Source organism: Phalacrocorax carbo, chromosome 5, assembly GCF_963921805.1.
Source record: "Phalacrocorax carbo chromosome 5, bPhaCar2.1, whole genome shotgun sequence".
Classification (NCBI taxonomy): domain Eukaryota; kingdom Metazoa; phylum Chordata; class Aves; order Suliformes; family Phalacrocoracidae; genus Phalacrocorax; species Phalacrocorax carbo.
In genome coordinates this window covers 25,064,980-25,092,633 of record NC_087517.1, presented here as the reverse complement: position 1 = coordinate 25,092,633, position 27,654 = coordinate 25,064,980, and the positions used below count along the sequence as shown (strand labels likewise).

Genomic DNA, 27,654 nt, shown 5'->3' with positions numbered 1-27,654 from the left:
TAGCATCAAGAGACCTGGTAGCATTTTTAATCTATATATATTGCTTATTGACATGAGCATTCATCATCAGAATTAGGTGTGGTACCCACCAGCTAATTTACTAGGCAGGAGATGGGAAAATTTTAATTATGACTTTGAAGATGTGAAAATACTCTTGTTTCCTGAATATTACATACTGCAGTCCATAAAATAGTAGTATTTTCTTTAAAAATTGAAAATAAGATTTTGCAATTTGTGCTATGTTACACCATGAATGTTAATTATTTAAGGGATGATTGCTGTTACCTGGGACGTGGTGGTGGGCATTCCAGGGAAAAAAATAAATGAATTTTTCTTCTTCAGCTGCAGATAAAGACGACAGTTCAGAAGACATATCGGTGCCAAGCAGTCCACACACGGAAGCTATTCAGCACAGTTCTGTCAGCACTTCGAACGGCGTAAGCTCAACTTCCAAGGCAGAAGCAGTGGCCACCTCCGTTCTCACTCAGATGGCGGACCAGAGCACAGAGCCGGTGCTTTCCCAGATCGTCATGGCGCCTCCCTCTCAGTCACAGCCTTCAGGAAGTTGATTAAAAACTTATATTGCATCAGTTTCTTAGATATACATTTGTGACTTTAAAGGGAAATCAACAAAAGACCAGTCTCCCTCTAGGAGAAATTGTAGCTTAAAATTATTCGTTTTTAAAAATCCAACTTAAATTTGGCTTTAATGATTGGCAGGTAAAGGTGAGACAGAACACCAGTTCTAGTCTCTTTGCAAAAGACTTTTTTTAAGTATTAGTTTTACTAGTTATTTTTTGTGCTTAATGTGTAAAGTGTGTGTACAGTACAATGTGGTTTATTTCATTTTTAATTTGGTATTATTTCAACAAACATTGGGGTGAATTACTAAAGGTCATCCCCAAGACTGTGATAGTAATATTATGTGACATTTTTATACCAAAGTTCTGCATAGTCCCTATTGACTTTGTAACGTTAGCAAGGTCATAAAGCACTAGGCAAGAGAAAGACAGTAACAGTAAATTTGCTTTTAGTCTTTTTGCCTTTTTATTGTTTTGCACATTATGAGAGGAAGAACATTGGGAGGAAAACATTTGGGTTGGCTTCTGTATAGAATTTTGGTTGGCTTTTTAACTGTTGGGGTTTTTAATTTGTTTAATAGGGCCAGTACAGTATATGAGATACAGTACTCTTATGCACATACCTATCCTAGATGAGGATCATTACTAAATAGATTTGAGATTTTTTTTTTTCTTTTAAATTTATGTCAGGTGGTTTTTTTTCCCCCCCGCCAATGCTTTCATTCTGGGGGCAGGAGAGCTTTATTTCTCCAGTCAGAATAGATATCTATAAATACCCTTTGTTGCTAGGCTGAAACCAGTAAGCATATTGTAAAATACAGGGTTATCAAATATGGAATGTTTAGTATTCCAAAGTAGGCTGATATTTTGTGGATTTTTGAGTCGCAGAGTAAGGAGTTCACTCATGGTTTTGGATGCCAGAAAAGCCTAAAATCCTTCTTCAGACAACTCAAGACTTTTTTTTGTCATTGTCTTGTATTTGCAAGCTAACTTGTACTTAATTCTTGTGTAAGCACTGTCATCTTTTAGTAGCAAAAATTTTGATACCTTTCTTGTGGAAAAAAAAAATCAGTATCTACCGTATCTTGGAAACAATGTAATTATAATGTGGTGTGTGTGGTGTGTGCGTGAGAATGGTTCAGTAGTTAATGCCAGCAGTCTTTTGCTTGAATGTTTAAAGATGCCTTCAATGTGATGCTGGCTGATAGGTGATTGCAGTTTTAAAATGTTATTTACTGTGCGAACTTGGATAACTAACATTCCATGATGTAGTTTGTTTCTGATGAGATGATTGTAGGTACACTTTTTCTCATTATCCAGTCATCTGTAGGATACTGAGTTTTTTAAATGTGCCATTATCTATTTTGATTCTGTACTCATGTTCAAAATACAGTACAATATTTTACAATAGATTAAGTTGTTTAAAAAAAGTAGATGTGTGCTTTCAGGTCGGAAAACTTTGTATAATAGCAAAAGCAGATGCATAGTAGCAACTGGCAGTAAAGCAGGATTCCATTATGTATATAACAAAGATTTAATGCATTTATAATGGGTTGTGTAGTTCATTTGCTCTTCCTTCTCCACACTATACTATGTGTTTTTAAGTGTCAGTGCCATCAAGTTTCTATTTGATTCAGTTTTAAATCTAAAATCGCAACTGATCCACAGGAAAATCACAATTTCTACAATAGATATATATACAACCATACTATAATGAAAACTGGACAAAGAAGTATCTAAGTCATATATGTATCATTGCAGGGCTTTAAGCATGAAAATAATAGGGATTCTAAATATTTTGTATTTTAAAACAAAGAAAGTTGAGTTGATAACCTCATGTGTTTAAAAGTCTTACTTTCCCAATTTCAAGATAAAAAGCTGTAACAGTTACTGAACGTTTCCAGGATGGTGAAATACAATGGACCTCTTGTGAGAAGGAAATTAACTGCAAAGGCACAAAATGTGAATTCTGCAAGAAAGCTATACAGTCATTTTTCATTGTAGTTTTGGTGGACTAGATAAGGCCTCGTTGGTTATACCATAATTTGCTCTCCTAAACACAAAAGCTTTTAAATCATATTTATATAAGTGGAGTTTTTTTATAACAAAACTGTCACGCTTGTAAAATAAGTCTACATAAGTGTATAGGAGACATGTAAACAGTTAATGAATTTAACAGTGGGGCTGGAAGAAGAACCATTAAAATCTGTGTTCAGCAAATAGAGAAAAGTTATTTGTCGTACTACCACGGATTCCGTTTTGAGACGTACGTCACACTACTTCTGTACTTAGCATTTTGGGTCTTTACATTTGACATGTTTCACAAACTGTACTGTTTTCTTTTATGTGCAGTTTGCATGAGTAAATCATCAAAGAGAATAAAATCTATCTTTAAGTTATGTTCCTATTTTAATGAAATTATAATTGTTCTAAAAGGCAGCACTGTCTTCAGACTTATTTCTTCATCCTTGCAATTAGCAGCATTCTTCTGGAAGTCATTACTATAACGTCGAAGTAATGTTATGTAAAGAACTCATAATGTTTCCTTAGAAAATAAGACACATTCCATTGCTCTGCAGTTGCATTCCAGCAGCTTCTGGGGAATCAGCCTTGTATCCTTAGTTCCAGGAGCCCAAGATAATCCGCAGATAAAGGAGTTCATAGACGTAGCTTGGTGATCCCAGATGCTGCTCGGCCACTGCTGCTTGCCGTGAGCTCTGCAGCAAAAGAGCGCGTTGTGTGTAATCAGAATTTCCAGCTAAGTTGCAGATATCTTGGTCTTAATATAAATGAAGCTAGGAAGTAACAGCTATAGTCAGATGAACTGCTCACAGTTTTGTTATGAAAGGCTGAGAAAAGATCATGCTCTCATGTTTGATTTCTAGAATATTAAAACTGATTTGGGCTTATTTATGAATATTGGGAACATGACATATGGTGTGGCACATCCTGTTACATCATAGTTTGAAAAGCTCTTGACAGCACTCATACAGAGGCTTTGGAGGGGGGAAAAAAAAGCAAAGTTGCTGTGTACTTGCATTTATTGCATGCGTTGGCCAAAGGAAATTGAATTTAAACTGTGCACAACTTTGAGCCCAATGTGAGAATAACACCTGAGCCCTCTGTTGCTTCATTATGTTCTTTTTCTGACTATATGGGTTACTCTTGTCACTCCAAGGAAAAAAAACACAAAGGCTGTATAACAGGGCAACTGGGGGGAACCAACTTACTTTTTATTGTCTACACTGTAAAAAGACCCAGTTTTATACCTAACCATCCAAGCCAAGTAAGCTTCTTTCTCTTTAAAATGCTAATAGAGGCTGGGCAAAGAAAGATACTACACTGATGGAACGAGATGACAGAAGTGTTGGATGAGTGGTGATTTCAGCTACCGGAATTACAGAAGTAATTTGCTTAGAGACAGACACAAACATTTTAATTGGTCATCATAAATGATAATGAGGAGAAAACATAGTGAAATTAAGTGCATCCTAATAAAGTAAGGTATGTTAAATTGCACTGAAGGAAACTTCAGCAATGCTTCTTGACATGATTAATATACTCATGACAATGTGTCTAATGAAGGTTGTTTGCATTTATATGCTGCCTGTTGCTTCCCTCGGTAGAGAAATAATTTGAACTGCCTCATTTACATTGCAGAACAGCGAGTGTAGGATCGGCTTACGGCAGTCCTTTCCTTTACATTTATCTTTATCCATTGTATCAACAGGAATACAGGTATGATTTATTTAACATGACCCTTGCATAACACTGTGTAGGGAAGGTCCAGATGACACTATCATAAAACAGTTAGGATTTTCAAAGTTTTATATTCTTTAATCATAAGTCTCCTCACCTTTTAATAATTTTAGGTTTTAATATGACTTTTTTTTTCATGGAATTTTAAGATCATGACCTTTCTTGTTCTTCACTTTCTTCCTCTTCAAAATATTTTTTTCTTTCTGTACGATGAGCCCCTGATAATGTTTATATATTTAGCGTGGAGTTTCTTATTTTCAGATATTGTTTCCTCCTTGGTTGTGTTAACCCCATAGCAAACTTTAATTTCAAGAAGTTAGTAGTCAGGAGAGGAATTCCTGCACACTGTAGACCTGCTTCAGCTGAAATAGATAGGAGAGGCTTATGAAATCTTGACGTTGACACCTTCCTAGAACAAGATACATTACAAAATACGTACGTAGTTCTAGAAGGACATCATGAATCCCCAGTATGGAATTCTTAGTGTTGCAAAAAATCCCGTTACAGATGCTCTGCGCAACTAATGAGGGCAGGTTGTACGCTGATGGCTTCATAATTGTGCAAAGTGCAACTACCTTCAAAAAGAGTTTCTTAACTTCCTAGGTGTGGGGTTAGTTATAATCTAATTACATGGCTGTCAATAGAATAACAAGACACACAAACTTGATCCAATTTGTGAAATTATTTTAAACCTTGCTCAAAGTTTCTATCCCTCTTCTATTACCATTTTTTAAATTATGATGTATGTTATTTCAAGCACTTTCTTCCTATTCATTCTTGGGGAAGAGGAGGGAGGGGAGTAAGGTTCTTAAATTTTTAAATAAACTACCTGTAACAAAATTTAATCTGGGAATAATACTTAATCAGAAAAGTGTTTTGAAATCATCATGCAAATATATTTATCCTTTTTAATCCATAGGTAAAGAGAGAGTAGCTTAAGCTGCATAGAGTGATTGGAAATGGTAACAAGCATGAAAGGTACAAAACAGCTTGAAGCAAAGAAAAGGCGTCATGCTTCTAGGAACTTTTGTTTGTTTAATGCCAATAGCAGAAATAAAGGAGAGTAGGGAGTGGGCAGTATTTGTAACCTCTTTGGGCAGCAGGGCCTGGTGATACTCCAGCTTGCAATTAATGAGCTTAAAGGACAGTACTCTTGTAGCTAAGGGAGATCTGTCAGCGCTAGACTGAGCAGATGAGCTTCAGGAATGAGTGCGCTGTCACATAGATACCTTCAGAGGAACAGAATTGCAGGTAACCAGGCTTTCCTCGCCTACCTCTCGCCTAGGGCTAGCTTAACACATCAAAGTACAAACATGAGCTATTATGATTCCATTCAATACCGTCTGCCCCCAGGTGGATTGAACGCAATGAATGCAAGTCCAATGGGTGTGTTGAGCTACCTGTAAGACAAAAGAGTTTGTTCTGGTTTGGTTTTGTTTTGTTTTGTTTTTTCTGCTGCCTAAAGAGTCCCTGCTCTTGTATCGCTGCAAGTTAGTATTGGCACAGAACATAACTAATATTTCCCTCCCTTTAGTTGAATTACTTGTTCTAGTCTGTTACAGAAGACAAAAATACCATCCTTGATAAATCACTGGATTGATGCATTTTAGAAACTGATTTCAAAAAGCCTACGGGATTGTTTATGCTTAAAAATAAAATGGGAAATTGCATTCGCGTCCTACATCTAGGATTCTAATCAGGGGAAAAGAAAGACAAGTAAAGAGAGAATGAGCCCTCTGCTTTAGCAGCAAAATAAATTGCCTTTCTGAATAGATTAAGAAAATGAAATGGAGAAAAAAAAGTTCACGCCATTTGCCAGCTATTCTCTCTGAACTGGAAGGTGCTGTGTTACACTGCTCAATTACGCCAGCCCTTTTCTCTGACACGCTCACTGACATGGAGATGCGTTCTGTGATGATATATTTCTTCAAAATGTTTACAGTGATGTTAGGAATGTTTTGATCTCACCTGAGGTAAGTAGTATAAACATCTTGTTATTCATGACTGTATGTTGAGGAAGATACTCTTAAAGGCAGTATAACATAGAGTGCAGTTATTCCGGTTGTCTATAAAATGCCAACAAACTTTATAGTCAGCATGGTTGTGATTTCAAAACAAGCAAAAGGCTAATATTTCAGTTTTCTTATTTTTTGCCCTCCCTTTCAGCAGAATTGCTTTAAAGGGCTAATGATTTTTGCCGAAAAAGTAGATAATCCTTGTAAATGATGAACAGATGCTGTATATTTCACTGGATGAGAGGAACATTTTCAAGGCTTGATGATTTTGTTGAATATTTAATGAACCTCCAGCTAGTAAGTTTACAATTTATGACTTTCACATATGTGTGAATATATAAAAGATTTCTTTATGCTGTCTCTAACAGTTTACCCAAACTTTTTAGAGCTCTGATTCTAATAGGACATAACTCTTTTTTTTTCTTCTATAAATTATGCAGCACTCTCCTGAGTGCTCTGTAAGAAGGTTGCTGGCCATAGATCTCTGAGCTCTGTTTCCAGTCCCCACACACTGGAACGCCGTTTCTCAGTTGTCAGCAGAGTTGTATTTGTCGCTTCTGCCTATCGCATGGCACAGCTCTGGCCTCCTCGGGATGGAAACATGTTATACTGACTTGGATGCTTCCCTTCTACAGTGTCTTTAAATCGTAAGTGCCTCTTTGTTATAAATACTGGCCTTTTCCTTATTCCAAAGGACTGGCAAAGTCATTTTGTTTTGGGAAAAAAATGCATTATCTTTACCTGCTCTTGTAATTTCACGTCTAGTTTAGATTTTTGTTGTTGTTTTCACCTATCAGATAAGGGCACACACCCCCACTTAATGGAACTGCCCTTTATAATACGCCAGGCACCCAGATGTGGTCGTTAGAGTGCATAAAATCCTGTGGGTCTTGTCTACCTAAGAAAATGTCACCACTTTGGCAGAGTTAGATTGTTACAAGCACAAAGATTTATTTTGACATATCTATTGATTTATTTCAGTCCAGCTCACGTTGCTGGAGAATAATATTATGCTAAATTAAAAAAAAAAAAAAAGTGCATGTGTATACTTACTAAACAAAAAGAGTCACATAAATTTTTCTAAATATTTGACTTAAACCAAATCAGCTTTCCTACAATGACAATTTCAAAGAGACTTGTGCCTGTTTTATGAAGAGGTAAAGATTAATTTTTACCCTAGTGAAGTTAGATTCCCTCTATAGTGAGGCTTTCCCAAGCAAGTATGAGAGCAGGATCTGATTTAGCCAGCTGCTAATCACCATCAGTGCTTCTGCCAGGAAACATAATTTAGTCAAAGAAAATTTGAGTGATGCACAGACTTTCTGTGCATGATGATCCAGCTATTATCTCTCTTTTTTTCTTCTAACTCAATATTGCATTTCTTTTTAAGGCCCAGAGTTACTCCTCAGAAGTCGCTGTTGTACCTAGAGCCTTACAGTAGCTTAGTCTAAGCAGGGAAGGATTTCTCCTGAATATTTTCTGTCTTATTTTTCAAGTGCTCAGAAATCTATGATATTAGTGTTTACGGGTTATTTGAATGCTGCCATAAGCCTCCACCCTGAAAGATTTTGATAATTTGCCAAATCTACCAAGAACCATTCAGCCCTTGCCTGCGGCTAGCAGCAATCGCCACTGCCATTGCCAGTGGAGCCGAAGACCTTGATAGCAAGAGACCTTGGTGTGAGACCTATACTTCAGATACACTAAGTATAAAAAAACCACTTGAAATTGAAGCATTTCTGAAGCATGTCGGTATGATGTTTTATACTACAGAAAAACGTAATTGTTTTTCAAAGAGCATACTTGGAATATCTTTTGGGTTCTGTTCTGGGGTTTTTTGATTGTTTTTCTTTCAGATTTTCAGTGGGAAATGAAGATATGTCAATATCCTGATTGCAGAATTTTGCTGTGATGAACTGTTAAACAGGCTGCTGTATGCACAGAGCAGCAGTACTTATGACGATCTAATGAAAAACATCCTCATAATATTGTGTACATTTGTGTACATGAAAAATTAAATTATGTACATTTATTGAAGGTGTATTGACTTTCTGTAAGTAAGAGTTAACGGTACTCTAGTCTCTTTTAAGGAAGAAGTTAATAGTTTACTTCTCAGTCTCACGTTTTGCTGCAGAGTAGTAAGGGAAATCCTCTTGCTTGGTTTTACTCAGATATTGAGTGGCTTATGGACATTAAACAAGCTACCTACATGTCACCCCAGGATGCGCCCAGTAGAACTTCATTGCACCTCTGGGTACGATACATCGTACCCTCCAAAGATTAAGAATGGAAATGTCATCTTTCACATCACAGCTTGTACAAGCTGAAATTAAAATGAACTGGTGCAAAGTATAATATTAATAAGTGAATATTATGAAATTTTTTTTTTCATAATAATTAAATTGTGACCGCTCTGTTCCTGAACAGGATTTATTTTTTGTTCCTCAATCTGTATTAGGCATTTATCCAAAAATAACAGGAAATACTGTGTACAGTTACTGGAGCAAGGCATTTCTGGCAGATTTCCATGGCGTGCTCGAGGTCTGTGACTGGCCTACATTTGTCTTTCATTTAAAAATGTGGAAAACATTTTGGTAAGTGCTGACTACAGCTTAAAACTCTACCTACTGAGGAGAGGGCTGAAGAGAAGTTACAAGGATACTTATATAAAGGGGATTTATAAATTTGCAAGAAAGAGGTCTTGTGTTAGTGATGTCTTGCTTATACAAGACAATGGATAATAAATTATTAACCGAATGAGGTAAGTAATTCCATTTCCTACTGTTTCCTTCTCTCTGTAACAAGTAATTCAAACCTGGGAGTTTCTAATTTCTCAGGAACAAAATGCCATCTAGTGGTAACTGCTAAATATTTTGAGCAACTACATTCTTTATATTGTCACAAAGTTTGTGGGGTTTTTGTTGTTATTTTTTCCCTTATCTTCTACGTTTTACAGCACGTTAAGCTCTTGAAGGGAGGACGATAGAGAGGTTGGGGAAAGGTACAGCTTCCTCAAGTCTGCGCCTGTAGAGGCGGGGATGCTGCACTGCCTGCTGCCCGGCAGCTTGAGAACTGGCCCCCCCCCGCCTCCCCTGCCAGCCTCGGGCAAGTAGGGGAGTTTTCCCCTGTCAAGGATTGAACAAACTTTCAAACAGAGTTGGCAGGCTTCACCTGCCAACACAAAAATGTTAATTTGGCCAATGCTGTATGACGAGAAGCTGAAAGCCACCTCTGCTTCACTGGATGTTCATCTGTCTTCTGGTAGGGGGCTTCTCCCTCTGGTTCATCATTCTCCAAGGAGATAAGGGGAAACCATTCCCTCTGCTCTTCTGATGAACTACCAGGGAATGGTATGAGCCTCTTCATAGCACAATTTGCCTGATCAACTCCTTAGAGAAGAATATAAACTCTAAAAAAGTAAATCAAACTAAAATTTTGCCTCTGGAATAGACTCCTGAAAAGTAACTGCCATGAACTGGCTTCTAGAGTAGCATAACAGACTTTGCTTTTACAGCAAGAACAAATAATAGCACCCCCCTGCAATTATACTGAAACATATTCAGCCAAGTAAGCTGGGGATCGGAGACAGCAGTCACACCCTGCATGGGATTTGAGCCCACCAATGGAGATACTCCCGCTTCATAAACCGCGCTGGCTGAGGAGAGCTCTGCAGTGTTTCATCTTTCTGTGGTTTTGCACTCCATTGTGATAGGGGTCTTGTTTATGGGTCTGCTTCTTCCATGCGCTGTTTGAATTTCTCCATCTGCTGGTCCATGTTACCCTGTTCCACTGCAAGATGCTCAGGGCAGTGGTCACCAGGGCTGTAATCAGACCAAGGGTCTCTGACAGGTATTCTGCAGGTTGGTGTAGAAGTTGATGAGGATGGCATGACATCGATTTAATGGGATGTGAAGTAGTTTGTGGATGGATAAAAAAAAATCCTTAATTTTGATTCTTGTTTTGTGTGATATTTGAAGTGCAGCAGAGTAACGAGTCCGATTAACAAGGGCACTCACAGCACAGCTCACCAAGAGTCATTTGAGAGTTCACACTGCTGTGGGCTCGCTGCCCTTGCTGTGATGGCACTTGTGCGCTCATCTGGCTTTCTAGCTTCCCAGACAGAAGCTGCTGGCTATCTCCCTAGGCCATGGCATCAGGCCACGGCCAGTGCAGCTGCAAAGAAAGAGGAGGGAGCAGAAACAGGACTAGAGCAGCAGTGGTTTAGGTGGGACTAAATTGTCATGGAAGCACGTTTCCGTAGACAGACCAGGAAGAGTTTGGGGAGTGTTAGCACATGCAGTCTGAAAAGCATCAAGATATCTGTCTTGTTTGTCCTGGCTAAAAATAAATGAGGAAATACCAAGATCTGGGACACTTTCTTAGAGCTGGAATAGTGGCTTTCTCTGAGTAACAACTGTAGTCTTGCAGGTGTGTGGCTGCATCTGCCCTTCACTCTCAAGTTTTCATAGCAGCAGGATGCTTTGAAGAGGATATGATTCCTCACAAGCAGAAGGAAAGTGTTCTGTTGCGCGCACAGGAAAGAAAAGAAATCTTAAGAGCAAATCGCCATGCAATCAAACCTTGAAATAAAGGGGAAGGGATAGTGAAAGCAACCTGATTAGTGGTGATCCATCTGAACTGTGCATCTACGTTTTCTGAAGCTATCAAGCTAAATACAAATGTAAGTGAATCAGTATATAGTGCCTACACAACATTTTTCATTCCTTCAAAGAACTAGGCAGAGCATAGGCAATGTTACTTTTAATGTTTTTTTTTGTCTTTATATGGGTAATGGTTATATGCTATAAAGAGGAAATTAATTTAACGCCATATAACATGATAATCTGGATTAATGCTTTTGGTTTTGACACTCTCAGAGAATAAACTAATTGGATTTCTTTGCCCTATGTTCCCTTAAAACAGTTTAAGATACATTCTCCTTAAAAATATGTCTGAGAGCAGAGAGCAGTTTTCCCTTGGTGACCCAAAGGCAAAATGGCAGTTGAAACTTTGCTGCAACCTACACTGAAATGGTGAAGGCCTGGGTCCCCCTGCTCATGCACTACTGCACAGTGTTCGCCCAAGAGCTTTGCTTGGTTGCATCTTTTCAACAAATACTTCCTTGACTTACTGGGGTTTAAAAAAAAAAAGGCAAAAAAACCCCCAGCTTTTTGGAAACTCTTCCTCTTATCAGTGACTTGTTGCTGCAGATGAGTTGAATTCTGAAGTAATTGTATTTGCACAGGCTGAAAGCATTGGTATCACATCTCTACTGCACGTAGAAAACCACTAGGAACCAAATTTTGGAAGGACTAAACCAGGAATTAGTATCCTGTGTATCTGTTTGATTGGGGATCGTGTGAGTTTACAGCTGAAGATGTGAGGTTGGTTTCCAGATCGGAGGACGGTGCGGTGACATGCACGTCAGCTTGCAAGATCAGTTGTGTGATCTCTGATTTTGTTTAAAAATAGAACTGCTGCATGCACAGCTGAAAAGTCGCCAAGTCTTAGTAATTGTCTCTGGCATTGCCAATTTAGGACCTGGATATCTGCTAATGTAGTTTTGCTTTGTTGAGGGGCTTTCCACGTGTCTTGGTTAACAACAAGGAAAATGTGCACAACCATGGGATGTAATTATTTTATTATTAAGGGAAGGGGAAATAACACTTTTTTTCTTCCTTCCCCCTTTTCTTCTCCCCCAGAAAAAACACTGACATCAAGTACAGAAAGGAGAAACTTCTGTCTGTAGGGACCACATAATATATTATGCTTTTTGGCACAGATAAAAGGGCTCAGAAGGGATCAGATACTTTTGTCCTTTCTTAAGGAAAATTACTGTTGTAAACTTGCAGTTCACTAAAACTATTGTGAGACTGGCAGATCAATTAATGAATAGTGAAAATCCCAAATCCTAATTAAATCCCACTATTACATCCAGGATTGGTTTCTCTCCTCTCCAGGAATACTTGATTTAAACAGCTTGTTTAACAGGAAAAGCTATTGATCCCTTCAATAACACTTTAGAATCATTAAGAGGAAAAACTTCAATCTCCTTCAGTTCTTTGAAGTTGCTTTGGTTAATGTCATCTCTCTGCAATCCTGAAGAGCTAATACTGGTTCTTGAAAGACATTTCCAAGATTATTCTGTGCTGGTTTCTGTGCCCTGCTGCCGTTACCTGCCTGCTTGCGGAGTTAGCTGTGGTAAGAGCAGTAAAGCACAAAGGTACCACTAGTGCATGTGCTTGTTTGCTCGGGTTGGAAGGTTTTATATTCTCCTTCAAAAGTCTTGCTGGTGGAAGAAAACACACCTCTCATAGATTCGTTGAACTGCAAATTAGATACCCAAGTGCTATCTCAGCACTTGGAGACTTGTACTTAGAAGCATCTTCAGGTCATTAAAGTTCATTCTACAAAGGCACTTGATAACTAGACTGCATACATCTATACAGCAGGAAATTCTCAGAACATTTCCAAAGTTCACTTCTTATTCATATAGTCCATTTTCTAAACTATGACATAAAATTTCAGCTTCAAATTTGATGCAGTTTGCCTTACTGGGGCCCATACACCCTTGTTCATATAAAGGATATTACTGAGCTTTAAAATACCCTTAAATGTTTCATGTGCTCTAAGACTTGGACATTCTCTCAAGGAACCCTAAGTATCCTAGAAGATGCAGCTCTGTCTGAGAAGCAAGTTGCATGGGATAACTAATACCCTTATTAAAAACATTCTTTTGGAATGGCTTCAGTAACACATTGGCTTCTCTAAGAAAGCAGAAACCACTTCGAGGTCTCTGGTATTAGAAAATCAAATAATTGCACTAAGAATGTGTAGGTTCTATACAGCACTTCAGAACTGCAGGTCTGGGGTGCTTATGAGAAGGTTTAATGTCTTTAGCAATTCTTCAAAGCCATACAGTGAATCTAGAGGTGGATCCAGTGGATCTACAAGTCGCAACTGATTGCATGAGGAACCACCACCAATTCTGTGGCATAACTTACAGCTTCACATAAGAGATCATCCGCTCAGGGTTAAAGACATTTTGAAAGTCAGGACTAGAAGTATCTTGCAGGAATTTTTTTTTTTTTTTTGGCTGGCTTGTTCTTAGTTTTTAGTATTTATAGATTAAATTATACTCATAACAGTTTATTCCTAGGACTATTTTGCCAATGGCTTGCCTTCTGTTTTTTTTACTGCAATTTCCAAATTTTTTCAAATATATACAAGCACTACTTCAACTAATGCCTTAATATGTATTTCTAAGCATGGTATAAAAAGGAAATATTATGAAAGTTAAATAGAAGCTATAAGCTGCATTTTACAGCCAGTATAAACACACTTGGGTGTTTTATAGCCATCGGTATTATCTCCTTTGACACTTGAGGCTTGTCCCTAGGAGACAGAAAGCAGAAACTTCCTGGAATTTCTTTAATTAGCCTGTTCGTTTCACTTAATAAAGCAAGCAATCAAAAACATATTGTGTTTCATATGCCGGACTCTTAAAAAATGTAACTTAGACTACATAGCTCTTACACATGAGCAAAAGTGCAAGCAATTTTGAAATTTCCTAATATTTTAATAATTTTATTAATAACTGATCTCACATTAGAAGTCTGTGCTGATAGCATATGCTAGTAAGTGTGCACACGAGCAATAAGGAAGCTCATAAAAAGTCTGGTGTTAAAGTATATTCAGACCAGCTGCAAATAAAAATGCCCTTTGCAGTTATAAATGGTTTAGTCGCTTGCCTATTTTGATATTGCTTGCTTTATACATCATCTGGAACCTGTTGCGAGAGGAAGGCTCCGAGTGTCAGCACAAACCCTGGCACGCTGAGTGACCTCTGTCCACACTGATCATTTGGGTGACCAGCACCTTGTTTGTGTGCTTGCACCCTCAGGAAGCTCACACCCATATGGAAGGTAAGTCTCAGTTTTGGTCAAATCTAGCAATTTATGTGACAATGATTATACAAGAAATTTGAGTAGCTCTGGATTTTCCCTTTCCATATAGCACACTTTTTTTTCTAATCCTTTTCCAGCCTCCATCCTTAGACATGCAGGACACAGGAAGACCAGTCTTCCTTGGCACAACTGTAATGCTGGAAGTACCTGTGAATTTGTGTTTGAAAGTATTAGAGGAGTTCATCAACATTTATTAAATACATAATAAAGTAAAGGTGAAAACTTGGAGAAAAATAGGAAGGAGGTAGTTCTTGATGTGAAAGGCAGGGCAGGATGCCTGTCAGAGAACCTGAAAGTAGCCACCTAATTCAGAGGAAAAGAAGGTGTACTTCAGATGTCCCTAGCCCAGCATTTTCCATTCTTCAGCCTACTTATGTCAGCAGTGTTAGAGCAGAGATGTTACTGAGTGTCAAAGGTGGATATTCTTGGAAAGTGCTGCTGGTTTTCTCTGTTGCATGGGAAAAGCTGGATATAAAGAGTAATTTAGGTGCAGGTTTAAGCAAACAGCTTTAGTTTAGTTTTAAAATTAAGATTGTGCTCCTGTGCTGCTTCCGCTTAGATCTTGTGGCATTCACTTCTAGTGTAACCAGCAAAAAAAATCTAGCTCTAAAGGTTGTCGTTGTCACCTATGTCTGTAAAACATTTTTTCATGACCCAGAGAGCCAAAAGCAGGCATGTTAAGCCCATGTTTCATTTCATTGATGTACATCACCTACTGTGTACTAAACTGCTCTAAGTTGTTACGGGATACAGTGGAATTCCTATTGATCAGGATACGATGCCAAATGTCAGTTTATAACGTGGTAGTTGTGATTTAAAACAGAAGGTAAGGTGGATATGTTACACATATCTTGCTTTCTTTGGCAATGATCATAAAACTCAACACGCAAGTTCCTCCTAATAACTGTTACTTTGCCAGTCTGTACCCTGTAGATAAAAGAAAAAAAAATAATTACCACCAAAATCTAAGCACTAGCATCAGTAAAACACTGATTATGTCTGGTTTGCAAAGGTTGCTCGTAGCTGCTGCACCTGATGCAGGGATTCTGCCTCCCTCTATCCCTGTACAGTGTTGAGCAATATTGTGTTTAAATGACTCTGCCATTACTAATAACAACAGCAGCATCCAAAAGATAAGTTCAGATGCCAGTTCTCTTATCAAAGAGAGAAAAATTATCCAAAATGCTGATAATGTGCAATGACAATTCTGGGTTTGGTGATAGGCTTGATATTATGTTCAAATAGCTGTCATCTATATTAACATTAATTTTAACTAGCAAGCGTGGTAGTCAGTCTTCCAACTTTTTATTGATGACTTTTAAATTAGATAGAACAATTGAATTTATCTTGCCTTTTTCTTTATCTGCCTTGCCATTGTCCAGGGAGTAAATGTTCCATTGCAAATACTGTGCAGTCCGAATCTGCCCAGTAAGGCAGACCTTGGCCGCCTCCCCGCCTGCCCCACAGACTCACAGCAATTGCACATTAGAAGCTAAATTAAATTCTTCACGTGACAAGGCTTCTACAGTGCTGTTTTCCTGCTGTCAAGGGGGTCTGTGGCAGGAAGACACTAACTGTGACAAGATGCTACCCCTAGCCATCAGGTAACATCTCACCACATCTTCACTTTTACTGCTTCCCGTTAATACAGGACAGCTTTAATTTATGGGCTTTTTTTCTTCACACAACATTATATTTACTAGCTAGGAACCTTTCTTTACAGTTGTGTATAAATCTTTAAAAATGTCAGTGAGTAATTTCAAAATCTCATTTATCACTATATGATTATTGAAATAGTTAAGGTTTGAAGAATAAATATCTGGTGGTTAGAAGCAATTTTGTACCAGACCCTCAGATAAAGTGATGAATCAAAGAAAAAGGCCAGTGTGGAAAACAGGCCATTGCTCCCGCAGTGCTCAGCACCAAAAGCAAGGAAGCAAAAGTGGAGAGGCCAAAAAAAAAAACAAAAAACAAAAAACCCTCAACACTGGAAACCAACCCCAAATCCCAGTAATGAAATTGTACATGAAAAATGAAGCAGTAGTAATTGACTGCAGTGTCTAAAGAGCCTTGAGGCTTGGGAAACGAGCAGGCCAAAAGAATAGCATGCTATGTATCTATTTATCTTCTGGAGGCTTTATTTTTGAGGTACACTTTGTAAATACACCCCCAAATATTCCTACCAGCTGGCAAGTATGATAATGCTTTTTCTACAGAATGTGATGCTAACAAACCAATACTGAAAAGGAGGGCTTTTCGAGGGCTAAAGATCCAGGGGAACAAGCCACCAAGCTCATCCTTGCTGCCATTCAAATCAAGCTCCTGCAAACCAGGTTCCTCTTTTGTGCTCTCCCCTGCAAAAGAGCAAGTACGAGCTAGGGTCTCTCTGAAGGAACATCCCCGCTGGCTGAACAGGGCCAGGCCAGGACTTTGTGCCAGCTTCTCTGGAGCGGCCGCCTTTCCTCCCCTCGCCCCCTGCGCAAGGCGACTGAGGGTTAGCGCTCAGTAAGCTCCAGCTCTCTTCTAATGAAATTCCCAGAGTTGTAGTTAAATCATTGTTACTGCTGGTGCGCTCAGATGTGCTGGCCTGATAAGGAATTATGTAATTTTAAGATAATGTTGTTGTTAAACAGAAATCACAAGGATTTCAGCTCCGTTCAAAGAGCAGGGTGTGGGGGAAGGGACTTCCACCTAGCGAACTTTGAGCTAACTTTTTTTTCTGATGTGTACCTTTGATTTCTTCCTGCTCCATCAGGGCTCTCAGCCTTTGCACAAGCCAGAGCTGCCGTCGGGCGAGATGGTACATACCACGTACGGCCGCTCTCCTTTCTACCCCCAGCCCCTTTCTTGTGCCAAGACCTGGTCAAGAGCTCTAGGTATGAGCCTGCCCGTGAAGCTGCTCCAAAGCTGCTGCTGTTCTCTGCAGGCTGCTGGAGCCTGGGCCAAAACACCCTCCCAAACCAAGCAAATAATCTAATCAGAAATAATGATAGAGCTCAATTTGTTTTGAAAACTCCGATCAACTCTTCCTGGCACAGTAAAATATGACTCTAGTAACTAACTGAAACAACCAACACATTTCTCTAGGTTTTAGCCATAACTGCGTTAATAGCAAAGGCGTTATTAGGCAATCGAAATGACTAATCACTCAGACTGATCTTAACTCTAGTGGTGATAATGCCTATTATGAAAAATAGTGTTGTTCTCTCTGGACAGGAAAACATTTCTAATGTAAACACACAGTTCAGTAGATAGCAATAAAGATTTGGGAGTAGTGGAAGAGTAAAAGCTGGCTACTTAATTGAAGGAAGTTGGAGTAAAAGCTTGGGATTTAATTCCAGGAAATGTAAGAAAAAAAATCTGTATGAAGATCCAACTTATTTCCAAAAAGCAAAGCAAACCAAAACACCCCATGTACACAAGGGTCAAATCATGTAGGCAGAATGGCAAAGGGTTTTTTTGTTGGTTTTTTTTTTTCAAATCATTTTTCATCTATTTTCAACCTTCTTCTATTCCTGCAATTAAAATATTATTTCTCAGTAGTCTAGCTGCTCAATGAACTTTTGCACTTTATACATGCAAAATGAAAATCAGGACCATCATATTAGAAATCATTTGGGAAGGAATAAAATGAAAGAAACGATCACTCTGGGATAAAACGTTTATTTTTTTAACTTTGCACACTAAGCAAAATATATCAACATAAAAACCAATGTTTTGAAATATTTGACAGACAAACTCCCATGTTTTTCTTGTTGTATAAACAAGATTTAAAGACATTGAAAACTTTCCCACACAATCTTTCCCTCTTGTTCTTTATAAAAAGATTAGGTAGAATTCAGAGGATGAAAACCCATGTGAGGTGAACTACATAACGCACCCCTTTTTTCCAGACAGATCTTTACGTTTTAGCTGCCTTGTTGAAAGAAAACGTATTTTACGTACTTGCTGACCCTGAGCTGCATTCACACAACTGGAACCATTAATTGCAGTGGCAGTAGATGCAGCCTACATACATGCTCTTCCTCCTTTAGACTGTCCCATGGCAAAAACCTTGCCTTGAGCACATGCCTCCCACTGCACACCCACTGTGGTAGCCACCACAGCGTCCCAAGCAAAGGCGGGACAGGCTGTATGATGCTTGTCAAAACGCACCTGCACAATCCGGTTGCCCTGGCTGATGTCTCCAAAGCCCCTGCTAAAGGTTGTCGATTTGCACAGCTGTAATGGATTAAATTTGAGTAAACAATGTGTGTCGATCATGCTAAGGCTGGATCTGAATTCTCTGCACACACAGCTTGCATCTGGGAAGCGAAGTAGTTCTTGCAAGTGAAAAACTACTGTAGCGCTAAACAAGGTTGGTCTGATTGTCCTACGTAGTCTGGGAAGATCTGCTGAGTATAAGCTAACCTTTGCTTTAAATATCTGTTTTCGGGTTAAAAATGCAAACTGTATAAACGACTTAACACTGGGCACGATGCTGCCTCTTCAATTAAATGCATTTAGCTCTGAAATTTGCGCTCCCGGCTAGCAAAAAAACGATGGCAGCTGGGCTGGCTGAAATTTCTCAAACCAAAGCATTTTGAGGAGAAGTTGACAGTTTTGCTCTCCTCGCGCTCGCTGGCATTTAAATGGAAATTTTCACCTCGCTTTAAAGAAGTCACGTTTCTCACAAGACCGTTGGTTTCTCTCCCGTACCAGGCAGGCGCGGCCCTGACGAGGCTGAAGGAGCACAGGCCGGCCTGCCCGGCCGCTCCCCGGGGGCAGCCCGGTGCCCCGAGGCTGGTTTCCACAGAGAATCCCCTCAGCGGAGCGGAGAGTACCCGGAGCCGCCCGTCCCGCCCGCGGGATGAGCGGGGCGCAGCCGGTGCCACGTACGTGCGAGGGGCTGGGGGCCGGGGCCGCCGCCGGCCGCCCCGCCTGAGGGGACGGCGCTTCCCTTTGTGCCCCGGCGAGGCGGCGGGCCGGCCGCGTTGCCATGGGAACCGTCCCGCCGGCTGCGGCGGGAGGAAGGCGGGTCGTGTGGCGGCGCAAGATGGCTCCCCGAGGCGGTGGGCCGCAGCGTGAGCGCGGGCGGGAGGGAGGGAGAGAGGGAGGGAAGGGCGGGAGCGGGGAGCTCCCCGCGCGTCCCTGGCCGCCGTCACCCGTTCTCCCCAACCCCGGCCCTGCCCTTCCCTCGGCCGCGGGCCGCAGCCGCCCCACTCCGCCCCGCGGCAGCAAGTGGCAGCGGCGGCCGGTGCCGCGGGGCGCCCTGACAGCCCCGCGCCCAACTTGTGTTGCAGGTGCGCCCCGCCGCTGATGCGAGAGCCGCCGCGCCAATGCCAGCCCCGCGCCGCCCGGCCAGCCCCCGCCGCCCCCCGGGCCCGCCCCGCCGCCGCCGCCGCCGCCGCCGCCGCGATGGCTCTGACCTTGTTCGGTGAGTAACCGCCGCCTCAGCCCGGCGGGCGCGGGGCTGCCGGCCCCCATTGTCTGCCGCACGGCAGCGCCTGGGCGTGGGCGCCGGCCAGGGGGGCTGCCGGCGGCCGGGGCCCGCTGCGCCGCCCCCCCCCACCCCGCGCCCGGGGGTGGCCGTGGAGGATACCGCGCCCCGCGGGCGGCCCCCGGTGCCGTGGCGGGCGGCATGGGCTCGGGCTGCGAGCCGGCTGTGGGGCGCGATGGACAAAAGTTACGGTGCCTCAGCAAGCCTCCCCGGTCGCCGGAGGAGCTGCGCGGCCAAGCCACGGGCTGGCTAACGAGGGACCCCGCTCTCCTGGGAGCGCCGGGGCACGGGGCTTAATTGCCCGTAACGATCGGATGCGTTTCCGTGATCGTGTTTAATAGCACGGATTCATGAAAGGGACGGTTTCGGGAGGCTGTGAGTGTTGCTGCGGTTGGCGTCACAGCCTGAGAGAGCGTAGCGGGAACCAGCATGTGAAAACTGTAGTTTTAACTGTTGAACATGTGGGTTCTCATAAGTAGGGTTATTAAGCTTGCTTATGCTTAATATGCTTAATTTTACAGCAGGGACGAAAAAAGCTACAAGCTGCTTCTGGCAACATTAGGTAAACGCAACAATGCAAAGGAAAGCAGAAATTAGCATGGCTAACATCAGTGCAGAATTAACAGGATAATTGGGATGCTCTTTCGTCTAAGAAGCTCGTGCACCGAAAGTGATTTCTAGTGGGTGGGTTTAAGTGATGATATGAAGCTTATTCAAAATGTTTAGACTGTGGATTGTACTTCCTGTGTAAACAGATGTCTTGCTTTCATTCATCTCATGATTCTTGGACTGGTACAGTTTCTTAAAACAATAAAAATGGTTTCATGGGTTTTCTTAAAATTTGATTCCTGTTATAGTGGCATATTAAGCCCCATCTAGAAAAAAGTTTAGCACATGTTGCAAGATAGTTCTCTGTAGATAAAATCTATGCAGTATTGGATTTAGCTACAGTGCTGTCACTTATCTTTGTATTTCCTGCCTGAGTTTTTCAGGACGCAAAAGGTGGTAAATCAGAGTTCACAGTAGAGTAAACCATCTCTGTTGTTATAGGCCTGATCTTGTTATTGAGTTCACATGAGCCCCCGGACTTCTGGAGGAGTTGGTGCAGGTATGGGGGGCCCTGCACGTTGTCCGTTGCAGGGTGGGCATCAAGCTCTTCAGCTCGGAAGCACAAGTGAACATAGAGGGTGCTCAAATGCCACATTGGCTTTTGTGAAATAGCCTACTGTGCGTATTACATTGCATCATTGTAACTGCAGCTTATTGGGAAAAGGTGTAGGTTGTTAACACAGGCACTCAAGGTAAATATTGCAGTTGTCCCCAACCAAAAATCAAATTTTTAGGCTGCTGAAAATATGCGCTTTTTCAATGGTGAGTAGTTAATATGTCATTACAATCTTTGTCTGCAAAACTTGAGACTATTTTTATTTTAGCTTTTAAATAAAGTGGCATTCCTAAATCAGGTACCTGTTTTTTTAAGCTTACATGATTCTTTTTTAATTCACGTGTGTGTTATCTACTTAATGACATTTTTCTAATAGAAATTTGCATTACAAAGTGAATTGGATTAGATGTTTTTGTGTGCTATCGCATCTGTTGTTAGAACAAATGACATTGATATATGTAAAAGACAATGAGCAAAGAGAAGAGAGCGGGGCACCCTGCTGTGTGTAGGTTTTAAACAATATCTTGCCAAGAGTAAAACCTCGAGATTTCACCCTTTTAAGAAAACACAAAGTGACTATAAAACAATGCAACAAATAAGGCTAATGTATGTCAACAAATGAATGCGGTGCCTTTCATAAGTGTAAAAGCTTTAGAGTACATCTTAAACTATGAATGCAAGAGTGTGAGTTGTATAAATGGAGAAAATGTGCAGTATGTTTGCAGATGAGGTTGTGATTAACTTATGGTTGAGTTAGCACAGCCTACTGCGTTGCTGTGTGTCCTCTGAGCTGAGGTAGCTTGCCACAGTGTCTCGTAGCATATAACAAAGACAGACCACAGCATGCTTGCTTTGAACTTCAGGAACAGTGTTTAGCCTTTATCTTGAATTTTGGCTGCCTTTGGATAGTGGCATTTTCAGTTAGTGCACCACAACAGCTGACCCATAGTAACTCACTAAAAAGACAACTTGCTAAAGAGTGTTTTTAGATTTGTTTCAATGTAAGCCCCTACCAAAGCAACATCAGCAAATCTGGGAAAAGGCAGAATAAATGTGCCTGAATTAATGTATCTGTTTTGAGGGATTAAGCAGCTATAATTGTACTATTTTAAATTCACACCTATCTTATACCAGTAAAACTGTCCTGAGCAAACAGCTCCTGAGGGAGGTGTTTGCTTTGGTTCTGCTCATGCACATAAATTCTAGGCTCAGTATTGCTTTTTTTTTTCTCTAACCTATAATGGTGTATCACACTGAACCAAATTTCACACATTCTAGGGCTGCATCTGATAGGATGTGCTACAAAGTGGTGTAAACTTGAGATGAATTGCTGCGTCAGGTTGGAAGGGAAAATCCACCAAGATTGCCGGTTCCCTTTCAATTAATGTGTGTGTGTGAGTGCAGCAAGAGAGAGGAGAGGGATGGGAAACATCATAACATTATTTCTCCATGATCTTGATACTGTTTTATGCCTATTTTGGTGCATAGTCCAAAGACTGTACTAAAAGGGGACAGGGCTAGAGAGCAGGGTGACATTGTTGTAGATTCTGGATTAAAGTGGACATGCAGTATCAGGCAGTTGAAAGGTCAGGTGTGCCTTATTTCTTCCACTTAGCAGAGCAGAGGGGAGTTTCCTGTTCCTGTGGGAGGTTGCCCTTTGCCGCTGTCCGTGGAGCAGCACCACGTAGCTGCTGGAGCACTAACTGCAGTTTCTACCTTTGAGGTAGCACCTTGAAACTCTTTGGAAAGTTGGTTGGAGGAAAGAGCTTCTGGTGTATCAGCAGCATTTTTCTGCTACAGAGATAGGCTGCTTGCCATGGGCTATATGTGTCTCCTGACTTCTTATTCCTTTTCATTTACAGCTTATTGTCCAAATTATGGTGCAACATTAAAGCACAAAGGAGGAAGATGTTAAGACTCTTCACTTTCTCAATCTTGGTTATTTTATAATTCTTTATTTAATCTTGTCATATTTTCCCAGTCATGACCTTCCAGGGTATCCTGTGGTGACTGTTGGCAGTAGGGAAGGTGTCAGGGAGCTGCATGTGTTCCCTCAGCACAGTGGTACAGTTGATGAGGCTGATGAGTCAGTATGTGGTGTGGATTGAGCGACAGGAGATCAACTGCTCCACAGAGATGGAGAGGAAGAGCAGCCCCTGTTGGAAGCAGTCAGAGATGGGAGAGCGTAGAAGTCGTTGCCTGAAAACATACCTCTGTTACCTATCAACCACGTTAGCTACTTAAGGCAAAAGTGTCATCCCAACAGGGACTATAGTTACACAAAGTTATGGTGGCAGAAGTAGCTATTGTGACTATAGGTGGTCACCTGTATGTGACATGGCTTTTTGTGATGCCAGTAGAAGTAGGGTATCACCAGTACATTGAGTTTGTGTTCTAGTGCCCAAGCACTTAGAGTGCAGGTTTGACCTAAGATAGTAAAGCAGATCCTGTACTAGGGACCGCATCAGCAGAAGGCTGGAAGACAGTCAGTGTATCCAAGAAGTGGAAAAAAAAATGCTGCCTGATCCTGTTTGTTGCAAATAATAGATGTGATTAATTTCATATCAATATTTGTGAATTGCCTACCAAGAGTTGGTTGGGTTTTAAAAATGTCTTTGTCCACAAAACAGTGCTGGCTTTCACACCTGGTGTGTATAAGGATCTGGAACTTGAGTAGATGTCCAATCCTAGTGCTGTTTTTCATCATACAGCAGATTCACATTTCCTCACAAAAGGTTGTGGTGATTTCATGTGTAGCCTCTTTCTTCTGTCTAACCATTTCTTTCTGCCTGGTGCAGCAGCTGGAATGACATATAAGCCAGTCTCCTTCTCTGCTGTTTCAGCACAAAGTCCAGTGTCTTCATGCCCAGCCTTCATGGAGCTGGGTTGAAGCCACTTGCTTGGTTTAGCAGGGAAGCAGCTGAAGGATACCCGCCAGTTCTGCTCTGCTGAATCCCTGCGAAGGGTAGCGGCTTTGTGGAGACATGAAGAGCAATCAGTTATGTTTCTGTGGCTAGACTTCCTAGAGCCCATCTGCTAATACCCTAAGCTGTGAGATCTCGCAGTGACACGGGTGAGGTGTGTGCTGTCATTCCACTTGGGTGACTAAAGTATGGGAAAGATAACAATGTAGAGGAAAAAAGGAGGGGAAGTGTTAAGTTATCCCATTGCTACTGCTGTTTGTTGGTGTCTTTGAATGTCCTGAGAAACATTTAAAGTAAGTTAGCCTTGTACTTTGAAAGAAAAATAGTTTTATGTCTAAGTGCATATGAATTGTCCTTGTGTCTTATTAATTCCCTTTCTGTTCATTTGTTTGCTCATCAACTCTCTTGTGTGAACAAAGGAAGACATTTCAAAACAGCCAGGAGAGATCTTCATGGACATATTTGTCATTAGTTATTCATGCTCTTGCCTTCTTGCTCAGAGCCTGCCAATGGATGAAAACTCACCCTCTTCAATATTGGTAGTTAAGAAATGAGAAGTGAAGCAATTCTCTTTTAATCTTTGAAGTGCTTGCACTCTGATGAGTGGCTGCAGATGAATGGGATTAGAGACAGAGCTGTAGTCAGCATGACAAATATGGTTATTTAAGGAGATGATGAACAAGGGCAGTTTTTAGAGAAATTTATAGGGGAAAATATCATATGGAAAGAAACAAGCAATACATTGCTACAATCAGGAAGGGTAGGACCAAAGGAAGCAATTATAATTCCATTTCAGGTGTCCATACATTGCTGAAAGAGCATGCAAATATTAATTTTCTCACTTAACAGAATTCTCTTCCACAGCTGCGAGCTCTGCTGTCATAATGCACAGAAGTAATTTTCTATTAATTTACCTACAACTATGGGTATGAGGCAAACCTATTGAAAGGAGTTCTTCCGTACTTGACATGCTAATTAACAGATTACTGTTTTAAGTTCTGTGCGTCTGTGATTATTGTTCTCCATGCAAACCATACTTACTGTCTTGCGGCTCCTTCAAAAAGCAGGGTATTCTTATGTTGTTACAAGCGCATATTTTCAAATGTGAAAATCTTAAAGATATTGTAGAGAGATTAAATCAATTCATTCTTCCCTAAATAAATGCTTTGCTTGCTTAGGGAAGGCTTTTAAACTTTACAGTGCTTGGTTAGCTTAGTCACAGGACTGTAGAAAGAAAATGTTCCACTAAAAAATGGCTCACAACAGGTAATGCCTGTGGATTCTCTGCAGGATAAGAAATACTCAAAAATTAATGTGCTTATTTCTTGCCTTATGTGCAGAGCCTTCTAAGAACAGGAGGTAAACAGATCATCTACAATTCAAGTTCCTCTGAATTTTTATACGTGGCCCTGAACTACGCTTAAAATGTGTGGCCAGCTGGGATGGTAAAAGTTCATTGGCAGAGCCTCTTAACTAGAGAGTCAGTTTGTGCCAAAAAAGTGTTCTTTGAAACCTGTTCCTTAACTGAAGTAAGTAATGGAAGTTTGTTCATGGAATTGGGGCATTTATAGTAGGGCTGTTGTCACTACAGGGAACATAAATGTGGAGTGCTAGAGGAATGGTACCCATCACTCGTGCTTCTAGGCCAAAAAAAAAAAAAATGCATAGAGAACTTGATTGCTCATCTTATGCTCTTGAAGCAGTTTTCAAAGTGAATGCATAGCCCACGTTGCACTGCCTATGCTAGATCTTTTTCAGCAGTAAAGCAGTGAATTCAAACTAATCTTTTTAACCTGGCTACAGGAGCTGCTCTTGAAGTGTTTAGCCCTGGTTTAAAATACTTGGGCTTCATTCAGTACTGGCTGACACAGGCTAATTTTAAGGGAGATTTAAGCAATTCAACATCTAGTCATAATAGGAACTTCGAATAGTTTAATTAGACAAAATAATTTAGGGACATTAGTACGATGTTTGGGTTTGTTGTTTTTTTTTCTTAAACAAGATTTAAAGATGAAGGTGACTTGTTAAAAATGGAAGCCATGTTAGACAGAAACGCAATCTTTTGACTCCCATTCATGTATCTGGGAGGGAACGTGTCCAAGTGCTGAGAATCATAAGATTATTTTCTCCTAGGTGCTGTGCTAACCGTACCTAATTTATAGAACCTAATGAAGCAAATAAGGAGAGCAACCTTGAAAAGGTTTTGCTGGCAATGCAATCTCAAGAAAAAATCGAAAGGGAAACCTGTGTAGGAACTGAGGAAAGAAGATGGATCTATTAACTAGTAAATTGGTATCAACTGATCAAAACATCAGAGAAATGACACTAACACTTCTAAATGAGGACAAAAAAATTTCAGCCATGGCTTCTCAACGTAGTGCTTAGAATTGTGCTTCATGCAGTGGCTGGTATAAAATTGTGTTTTCTATTTGTGAATATTGTATAAGAATCTTAAGAAATCAGAGGCTTGAGGATCATTGATGAACCAGGAAAGGTCAGGTCCAATCGTGTGCACAAGTAATGAATTAAGATGAGGTTTTGGAATTTTCTCCAAAGAGATTCTCTTGCTATATCATCAGCTCAGGCACACCATTGAACAAGTGCATGCTTTTCCCCCTTTGGCATCAAGTGTCCCACTAGCAGAGACAGTCTGTGTAGCACAGAATCTCATCTGATGTTGTTGAAGTGAAATACACTGTGGATCCAAGGGTCCAGGAAGAGTTCCCAAGCTTTGCTGATGCACACTTCAAGTCGGCCAAGGACTGATGTTTCAGGTGTAAATCTGGGCTTTCTTCTATCTGCTTTGGACTCAGCTGGTACTTTCTGCCTTGTTAGGTTTGGGGGCATTATTCTCTTACTAACTCTCTCCAAGAGTTCTTAACTGTTTTTTTTTAAGATATACTAAAAGATTTCCATGTGCTAGCATGTCTTGGTGTCAAGAAAAGAATGTGTTTAAATCTAACAGCAGTACCATAGTAATTACGTAAATACTACTATAATCAGTAAACTCAAAGCATAAACCTAATACAAGCCTTTTGGAAGACTATGTTATTTGTGCCAAAGAAAAGCACATTAATCAAGATCCTCCAAGGGTGCAGGCATAGGTAACTGTTCCGAGCAGTCTAACAGTCAGCTGTGTGCTGTTAGTTCTTTTTCATTTCTCTGCTTGGGCCTTAGCATCTGCATCTCAGGCTATTTAGCTGCTCCACCTTGTGGACAGACATCATACAGTTCTGCAGAAATGTGTCTTCATATGAAACAAAACTAAACAGACCCAAGACCTGGCCCAAGTGCAGTTTTGTAGCTATTAACAGAATATGAGATGCTTCCTGCTCCCTCAGAAAATCATAAACTGCTTTAGCTGTCATTTCAGTGGGGTAGATTCTATCTGCCTTGTACATCTTCATAAATGATGGTAGAAAATTACATACCATCTAGATTTTGCTTTTTGAGTCCATTTTGAAACATGGAAAAGTGTTGTTTAAAGTCACTGAAATATTTGGTCTTCTAAAGCATTTAACAATACTGCCAGGACTTTGTAATTGCATCGCATCTGGGCCTTAAGCACCCTCACTGGCCAGACCCAAGGAGACGCTGGGAAAGAGTTCCTGCAGTTCTCCATGCTGTTGCCGAGGCTTTAGCTGTATGGTGGAGTGCTGGGTCAATGTCCTGGTTCTAGTCAGGGGGAGGAGGGTTGATTACACCCAGGTGGAAAGTCAGGAGTGTTCGCTGTGTCTGCAACAGCCTCTGTGAATGTGAAAGAG

General features: G+C 40.8%; 3 protein-coding genes across 22 annotated transcripts in view; 2 read left to right on the top strand and 1 right to left on the bottom strand.

Annotated features, from left to right (window-relative positions):
• ATF2 (activating transcription factor 2) overlaps positions 1-3,020 on the top strand; it is a 51,407-nt gene extending 48,387 nt beyond the window's left edge. For all 15 annotated transcript variants that reach the window (XM_064451664.1, XM_064451648.1, XM_064451653.1 and 12 more), the window contains one exon: positions 343-3,020. In XM_064451664.1, the coding sequence (XP_064307734.1) occupies positions 343-569 (227 nt within the window). In that variant the 3' untranslated portion in view covers positions 570-3,020. The remainder of the gene's footprint in view (positions 1-342) is intronic.
• On the bottom strand, positions 1,218-20,087 carry LOC135313383 (cAMP-binding protein 1-like). Of its 2 annotated transcripts, none has more exons than XM_064451667.1 (2): positions 19,731-20,087; positions 1,218-3,298 (listed from the first exon to the last, which is right to left on the bottom strand). In XM_064451667.1, exons 1-2 carry the CDS (start codon positions 19,942-19,944, stop codon positions 3,240-3,242), a joined length of 273 nt encoding a protein of 90 aa, XP_064307737.1. In that variant the 5' UTR covers positions 19,945-20,087; the 3' UTR covers positions 1,218-3,239. The 2 variants fall into 2 exon arrangements, with proteins under 2 accessions (XP_064307737.1, XP_064307738.1); XM_064451668.1 differs by lacking the exon at positions 1,218-3,298 and adding an exon at positions 14,359-15,249.
• The window catches only part of CHN1 (chimerin 1), a 106,921-nt gene continuing 98,118 nt past the window's right edge, over positions 18,852-27,654 (top strand). For 3 of the 5 annotated variants that reach the window (XM_064451644.1, XM_064451643.1, XM_064451641.1), the window contains exons 1-2: positions 19,208-19,385; positions 19,605-19,738. In XM_064451644.1, the coding sequence (XP_064307714.1) occupies positions 19,621-19,738 (118 nt within the window). In that variant the 5' untranslated portion in view covers positions 19,208-19,385; positions 19,605-19,620. The other 2 variants (XM_064451646.1, XM_064451642.1) reach the window with 2 other exon arrangements.